The sequence below is a fragment of the Ananas comosus genome, linkage group 10 (assembly GCF_001540865.1).
Source record: "Ananas comosus cultivar F153 linkage group 10, ASM154086v1, whole genome shotgun sequence".
Taxonomy (NCBI): domain Eukaryota; kingdom Viridiplantae; phylum Streptophyta; class Magnoliopsida; order Poales; family Bromeliaceae; genus Ananas; species Ananas comosus.
The window spans coordinates 5,832,159-5,841,027 of record NC_033630.1 but is presented as its reverse complement, the minus strand read 5'-3'; the positions used below and the strand labels follow the sequence as shown (position 1 = coordinate 5,841,027).

Sequence of the window (8,869 nt, the reverse complement as noted above, 5' to 3'; positions counted from 1 at the left end):
GTAACAAACCAATCAAATTAATCCTTTTAAGAATATATGTCCCATCATGATTGTAAAAAAGTATTTTTATTATACTTTTGTTTGAAAAGAAGAAATGTGATTGGCTTGTTATTGATGACGTGGTGCAAGTGTGACAGTGTAGAATTCCTTCCATTTCTGTCCCCTCCAGTCACATCATCACATTAATGCCACGCAAATTAAGCTAGCTAGGCACCTCAAGTCTTTCCCCGCCGCTAGATCTTCTACCAAATTCTATTGAAATTCTCGATCAAATTAAGCAAACAAACAAACAAACAAAGTAACTAAATCGTAATTAGATTAAACATGAGGAACTAATTAATAAGCCTTCCTGCAGGCCGCCTAATTAATGATGAGAGAGGTACGCCGAGCAGAGTCGGCGAGAAGGCACCTGCAGCGCCTCGTCGACCATGCCGTCGTCCCACCGCTTCCGCATGGCGCGGTTCAGCCGCGCAACGAAGCCGCGCCTCCGGTCCTCGCAGAACTGCAGGAAGCCCGCCACGGCGACGTAGCTGCGGTCGGTCCAGCACATTGCCCGGGGCATGTAATTCGGGGCAGAAATATTGTGGTAAGACGGAAGGCCCGACTTCATCAGCAGGTACTCCGCCATGCCGTCGACGAGCGGCCGCGGCGCCGCGCCCTGCCCGTCCTGCAGCCACACGTGAGCCATGCCGCGCAGCACTGCCGACGCCACGAGCTCATTCATCCGCCGCCCTTCCGCTTCTGCCACGATGCTCGGGCTCACGCTGACCGTGAACTCCTTCGGCCCGCACGCCTTTTGGCTGACCACGCTCACTGTATTCGTGAAGTTCTCCTCGGCTAGCCGGAGAGTCACGCGGTAGATTTTCTTTCGCGGAAATAGCTCAGTTGGGTAGAGCGCGCGCTCGACGAAGTTGCTGGCGTTGAGAACGAGCCGGGCGGCGCGGCCGTTGGAGACGAACATGAGGTTGAAGCGGTGGGCGGGGAGGGTGCGGGCGGCGGCCGGGACGACGGTGAGCTGGAAGCCCTTGGAGGCCTCGTAGTTGGCCCAGAGAGTGACGGCGGCGAGGGCGAGGATCGTGACGACGCGGGCGAAGGTCGTGGGTGCGAATGGGGCGGTGTTGTTTTTATTGTTGTTGGTGGTGCTGTTCCTACTGTTGTTGTTGTTGTTGTTGTTGCTGCTGCTGCTGTTTGGGGCAAGGACTTGGGAGGGGTGATGGAGGAGAAGAGGCTGGTGCTGCTCCTGGTGCTCCATCTGGAGCGTTCCTAAGACTCGTGCAGGGTACACTCTCGGCCGCATTGTCTTCGATTATAAATATTGGGTAAATTAGGCCGCCATTGGTCGCGTACATGTGAAATAATTTAGTCGCGTCACCAAATGTTAATTGTTTTAATTATACTTAATACGTTAAATTTAATTCTTTATTCTAATTAAATTAGTTTTTAAATTTGTTATTTTTTATTTCTAAATAAATAATAAATTAAATGATATCTAATTTAGTCATTATATATATATTTTTTGGGTAAACTTCAAATATCATCCGTGTAGTTTCGTACTTTTTTATTTTAATACTCTGTGATTAAAGTGTATCAAGTTAGTATCCTGTGATTTCATATTTATCTTTTCGCCAGCTTCCGTTAATATTTTGTTAAAGTATATATAAAAAAAACTTCAGATACCCCATTTAGACTTATTTTGAATATTCATTTTAGTACCATTTAGTTCTAACTTTGTCACTGATTTAATAAAAAAAATTAATGAAATAGATAATAAAAAAATAAAAATAAAACCACGGGACAGTAAATTTATACACTCTAAACTATAGGGTGCTAAAATAAGAGAGTGTGAAACCAAAGGTGTGGTATTTAGAATTTTTTCTTTTTTTTTAAGAGATCATATGACTACTCGTTGAGTCATCAAATGATCACTTCAAAGTAATTTAGTATTTGGAGCAAAGCTACTATACTATCAGAAATATAGAGGATCCTGTGTTTTTGACTTTTTGCCCTTAAATCAACCCCTTTGATCATTTCTAATCTTTGAATTAACACTATTACTCTGTGAGGATCACTTAATTCTAGAGGTACTGCTTAATCCTAGGAGGGACTGCAATCATCCCAATTGTATAATTTTTGATCCAAAGGTCTAGGAAGCATCAATTTTTTTTTTTATATTTTCGATAACATAATAACTCTACACTAGTATTTAAATGACATTTTAAAAATAATATAATAGTTGGAATGAATAAAATTTTATTTTCTAATCTAAATTGTAAGGAGAGATAATATGAATCTCGTATTCATACAAAATCTATTAACTTAGATGAATTCCCAATATTTGTTGCCACATGATAAGTTTTCATTCACCCTCACTAGAATGTGACTCTTCTTCTTTCCCTCACTAAACTTTCAATGTCTATTAACTTACATGAATTCCCAATGTTTGTTGCCACATGGTAAGTTTTCCTTCACTCTCACTAGAATGTGACTCTTCTTCTTTCCCTCACTAAACTTTCAATGTACATTTTAACAGTTTCATTAACAAAATATTCAATTAATATATTTAAATGGTTCCACTAACAGAACTTTCAATTAATATATTTAAATGGTCCCACTATCATCTACAATTCTATCGTTTCTATTTATAATTATTCATTATAACCCTTTTCATTCCATCCACTATACTTTCAATTAATGCAAACGATTCTACTACCAAACTTTCAATTAGTATGCTTAAATGATCTCACTATCATCTTACAATCCTAACCTCTCTATATCTAATTATTCATTATGGCCATTTTTCTTTCCTTCACAAGACTTTTAATTTTTTATCTTTAATCTATTCATCAATTATCTATCTCTCATCTTTTGCTTCCCTCGCTCCCTCCCTCCCTCTCTCTTACTAATGCGCTTCCATTTTTCTTTTCCGCCATGACATTTGATGAATATATCAAGTAAGATACACAAAAAAAATTTTAATATTTTTTTATTATTAATTATTACTATAATTTTTATCCGCCGTAAAATGCAGGCCTCTTCATTACTATTATATGATGAGTTAATAAAATCGTGTGAGCGTAGATATACAGCTAGTGAGGCAATGTGCCTAGCTAATTATTGTATCTTCAATTAATGCATGATAAAACCCGTGGAGTGTCTACACAGCTCACGTTAAACCATCGTACCCACTTGGTGGTGTGAGCAGGTAACTCGTACATTTCAATATACGCCAGAAGGAAGGTACAAATTTGACATCGGCCAAAGTAGAAATTTTTATTTGGCTAGCAATTAAGAAAAGACTATTTACGATTGACAATTTACTCAAAAAAAGGCTGGTCCAAAAATCAACAGTGCGTGATGTACGGCTATAATGTATAAATTGTTGATTATCTGCTTATCGGATGCATAATCAGCAGATTTTTTATGTACAATATCTAGAAGATAGGCATATATCGGTGCCTGGGATCGAGGTTAGGGGTGTCTGGGAGCTTCTGACTGAGGACTGCCGCTAAGAGGCAACTGTGAGGGATCTAACTAGGGTCGCAACCTGTTGGTGGATGATTTGACAGAAAAGAAATAAAATTATTTTTAGGCACCAATCATTGACCTTTTTTGACCATTATACGAATTCGGGATGTGAATAGGATTTGAGCTAAGTGTTGCAGCTGTTCATGACTTGGATCTGAGTGAGGAGTAGATTATTATTATTATTATTATTTTCTATAGTTTTCTTTTTTTGTTTCTATTTGTCTTTTTTGTTTTGATTGTTTTGAATGATCTCGGAGGGCACGTTGCCTTAACCTATGTAGTTAAATTCATCTGCTAAATTAATGAAGCGGGTAGCGTGCTATCTTTTTCTCAAAAAAAAAAATGACATCGACAAATGCTATATTTATAAATAAATTCTATAATATTTTTTATAAATTAATGTAAGTGATGATATTTAATTGGTATAAAAATAAATATTACGAGAAGATAATCATAAATTTGTAATTTAATTTAAAGTTTAAAAATTCAATGATCGAATTATATAGTTTATAAAATATTGTGAGATTTGTTTGCAAGTAAAACTGTTTTTTATTGCCATCTCATTCAGCCAAAATTCTCTATCTTTTTATTAAAATTTATTATTTTTTTTCATACCAAAAATTTTATAAAAAAATTTCAATTTTAAAATGAGTGGAAGTCACGCAAATAATAATATTTTCCTTCCCAATAATTATATACTGTATTAGTGAAAGATAATACCATATCTGTATTACTATTGTCTAGTTCTTCAAACAATTATATAAAACTATTTTTTTAAGTTTTTTTGTAAAATATTTGTTGAGTTGGATTAGAATATTTTTAATAGTTTCTAGATATGAATACTATTAAGTTTCTTTTTTTTTTTTGAGAGGTAGGTAGCACGGTAACCACTTCGTTTATTTTATTTATAGAAATAAACTTAGCTAGAAATAGGAATCAATTAGGATTCAAACTTGAGACCTTGGATACCAACCATCAAGTGCTTTGTTATTTGCTCTAGGAACGGTCGGTTATTAAGTTTTAATCTTAGGATGAAAAATTGTAGAATTAGAATATACGATAGTGATTCTCTAGAATATAACTGGTGTTAGTAAAATAACATGATTCAAAAGATGCAATTGATTACGAATAGATCTAACGGTGGTAAACTTGATAACATTTCAAATACTGTTAATAGCAATCTAAATGGACTCAATATTTATTTACTAATTATATTTTTTGAATAAAATATTTAAAATAATAAAAGACTTTTCTGTGAAATCTCAAAAAACAGTAAACTAAAAATTAAATAAATAAAAATTATTTTTTCAACCCAAAATTATATTTTTAAATATTTTTTGGAAATCCAAAGATTCCCTATGATCGAGCGTCGGGAGAACTGAAAGGGGTGGATATATATATATCAGGGCAAAGGACTAACGTATTTGATAGGATACTTACCATAAGTACAGTCCAAGAACCTGAGGTACAAATTAAGGTGGGTTTGTAAATTGGGAGGTGGGGACCAAGGGGAGCAATCGCATGTGCGATTCAGAAGAAGCCACGTGATAATTGGATCGACCCTGATGTCTCATGAATGCTACTTTGTACACTCATTTTTGGGTGTAAACTTTGACACTCTATTAAGGGCTTGTTTGGTTCATCCATTTTGAGTATAGAATGAAAATTGATTTGATCAAATTCGGTTAATTTTGTTTGGTTCGCATGAATCGGTTTGAAATTTTTATTTCGGACTGGAATGGGAATGACCCATTAGCCTTCAACTTGATTCCGGTCTTCTAACCCGGATTGAGATTTCATTCCGGAAGCCCACTAAGTTCTCGAAACCCATGTGACCATCTCATCCTCCTTCTCTTCACTTCTTTCTCATCAAAAAAAAAAACATATCCTCTCTCAAAACCCTATCCCTAACCCACATCAATAAAAGTTTTTAAAAATAAATTTGATATTTTTTTTGAAAAACTTATTAGAGAATAGTATTATATTTTTCATAAATTTTAAATAATATAAATTTATATTTGAGAGTAAAATTAGTATTATAGTATCCTATAATTTTTTTAGTTTATACGAACTAAACAATGAAATGTGAATAACTCATTCCAATTTTCAATCCACAAATAAACCAAATGTTTTGGGGGAGTGGGCCATTCCAATTACCATTCTAATCCATTCCCATTCCATTATCCATTCCAATTTCACCTTTGAACAAAACAAGCCCTAAAGAGTACTCCCATGGGATCAACACTCTTATGGGCCTATGGGTGGCAATTCAGTTTACTATTCTTGAGTTAACTTGTATTTGATCCGAATTAACGCGACATCAAATTGTTTATTTAGTAAACGAATCGAATACGAGATGAAAATTTTCAATTCGTTTAATAAACGAGCCAAACATGAGCCGAAATCATCTTGCTCTTGTTCGCCTTGATAACAGCTTGAATACATATATTTTAGATTTATAAATAAAAATAAATAATTATATATATATATATATATATATATATAAAATATAATATAAACTTTTTTTATTTGATTTTTAGCCCAACATAAATATAAATCCCAACTTAATTATAAAATAAAAAAACTCATTTACATGTAAAGTCTCAACAATTACATAAAAATCTAATGGGTATGATCTAAACAAAAAAATTATATATATATATAGTGTGTAGAGCTACTATGCTATCGGAAGTATAAAGTAGTTGGTGCTCCGAATAATTATTAAGGGCCATTGGATAAAAAATTCTGCAGTTGGGATGATAGCGGTACCCTTAGGGTTGAGTGGTTCTCCTAGGTTGATGGTCCCATTGGTTAATAATATTAATCCAATGATAGAAATGATAAATGGGGTGATCTGATAAAAGCTAAAAAATCGAAAGTATCAACCACTTTATGGCTTCTGATAAATTGATAGAATAATAGCTCTACTCTCTTCTCGTCTCTCTTCTCTCTCTCTCTCTCCTATATACATATATACTATAATATAAAATATTAAATAAAATATATATTATATAATATATAATATATATATATAGTATATATATATATAATATATATATATATATTTACTACAACAAAAACGGTGTATAGTGAGACTTTATAAAATGTCGTACAGGTCAAACAAAGTGCTCTGGCTAAATTACCGACATTTTTAAAAGTGTTGCTATATGTGGGGTCGCTAGATTATATAGTGACAGTTGAAAGAGTGCCGTTATAGACCTAAAAAGAGTGCTAACTTAATACTAATACGTTTTAAACATTAAGCAATCTCCGAAACTCTCTCTCGTGGCTGCGGTGGCGGAAGAGGACGAGAGGGACTTCGTCTAGAATTTTAGTGGATTGAGTGAGAGGAGAATGGGAGATGTAATCGATTTTTTTTTTTTTTTCTTTTCTGTTTGTAATTGGCCGAATGGTTGTGTGGGGTAGGTTGAGTAGAGTAAACCTTTTATTTTTTTTGTGGATTGGACTTTATAGTTCAAGCATTAGTAGATTATTTTTTAAGTTTTGGTATAAATATGGACCGCCAAGCTAAGGTGTCACCACACAAAAGTGCCCAACATGTATCCTTAAATCTAATTCTGTTGTAGTGTATATATATATATATATATATATATATATATATATACTCCTTAATTACTAATATCTTGATCAAACACTATTCCACCTACCACCACCTATCACCAATTATCTCAACCTCACAATCTCTTCATCCAATGGCTAAAAACCCAAAAGCACCACCTTATGGTGCTTTTGAGAGTATTCTATCTCAACTATATATATAATATATATAATAGATAATATTATAGAGTCTAGGCTGGTATATCTATTGGTACACTAAGTCCTCCGTGCTACCAAGTGTTTTCAATGATGTGGCTTTCAAATCGACGATCGCTCCGTTAGACTGATCTATACCATTAAAAAGTATTTGAAAACTAAATTTCATAATTTTTCGACATCATTTGGCTAGTGATCAAAAGGTCTCAAAAATTGACATTTTAATGTAGATGTGATGCGTTTGTTAATTTAACGTGTAAAATAATCCAATTTGAAATAATTTTTAATAGAAAATCTTTTCAACTATTTAAAGTAAATCAGTATTTCTGATCTAATTTAAGTCTTTATCATCATTTTTTATGAGATTTTTTATTTCAGCCGTTCATTTTAGACTACTCGTTTGATAGGTAAATGGTGCCGAAAAATTATGAAATTTTAGTTCCAAATACTTTCAATAATGTAGATCAAGTCTAACGAAGCCGATCGTCGATTTGAAACCGTATAATTGAAACAACTTGGTAGCACGTGAGGCCCCCTGCTACCGATAGTAGACAGCCTAGCTCTATAATACTACCGAATAATTATTAAGGGCCATTGGATAAAAAAATTCTGCAGTTGGGATGATAGCGGTACCCTTAGGGTTGAGTGGTTCTCCTAGGGTTGATGGTCCCATTGGTTAATAATATTAATCCAATGAATATGAAATGATAAATGGGGTGATCTATAAAAGCTAAAAAATCGAAAGTATCAACCACTTTATGCTTCTGATAAATTGATAGAATAATAGCTCTACTCTTTCTCCGTCTCTCTTCTCTCTCTCTCTCTTATATACATATATACTATATATATAATAATATTAATATATAAATCATATATTATATAATATATAATATATATATATAGTATATATATATATAATATATATATATATATTACTACAACAAAAACGGTGTATAGTGAGACTTTTAAAATGTCGTACAGGTCAAACAAAGTGCTGCTGGCTAAATTACCGACATTTTTAAAAAGTGTTGCTATATGTGGGGTCGCTAGATATATAGTGACAGTTGAAGAGTGCGTTATAGACCTAAAAAGAGTGCTAACTAATAATTACTAATACGTTTTAAACATTAAGCAATCTCCGAAACTCTCTCTCGTTGGCTGCGGTGGCGGAAGAGGACGAAGGGACTTCGTCTAGAATTTTAGTGGATTGAGTGAGAGGAGAATGGGAGATGTAATCGATTTTTTTTTTTTTTTTCTTTTCTGTTTGTAATTGGGCCGAATGGTTGTGTGGGGTAGGTTGAGTAGAGTAACCTTTTATTTTTTGTGGATTGGACTTATAGTTCAAGCATTAGTAGATATTTTTTAAGTTTTGGTATAAATATGGACGCAACTGGTGTACCACAAAAGTGGCCCAACATGTATCCTTATAATCTAATTCTGTTGTAGTGTATATAATATATATATATATATATATATATATATATAACTCCTTAATTACTAATAGTCTTGGATCAAACACTATTCACCTACCACCACCTATCACCATTATCTCAACCTCACATCTCTTCAT

General features: G+C 33.8%; 1 protein-coding gene across 1 annotated transcript; it reads right to left on the bottom strand.

The window, feature by feature from the left end:
• LOC109716146 lies at positions 235–1,395 on the bottom strand. Its single transcript, XM_020241467.1, has one exon. It carries the CDS (start codon positions 1,295–1,297, stop codon positions 365–367), a length of 933 nt encoding a protein of 310 aa, XP_020097056.1. The 5' UTR covers positions 1,298–1,395; the 3' UTR covers positions 235–364.

What these genes read in the sequence shown, in the direction of transcription:
- LOC109716146 (XM_020241467.1), bottom strand. Translation starts at nt 1,297, where the DNA reads ATGCGGCCGAGAGTGTACCCTGCACGAGTCTTAGGAACGCTCCAGATG.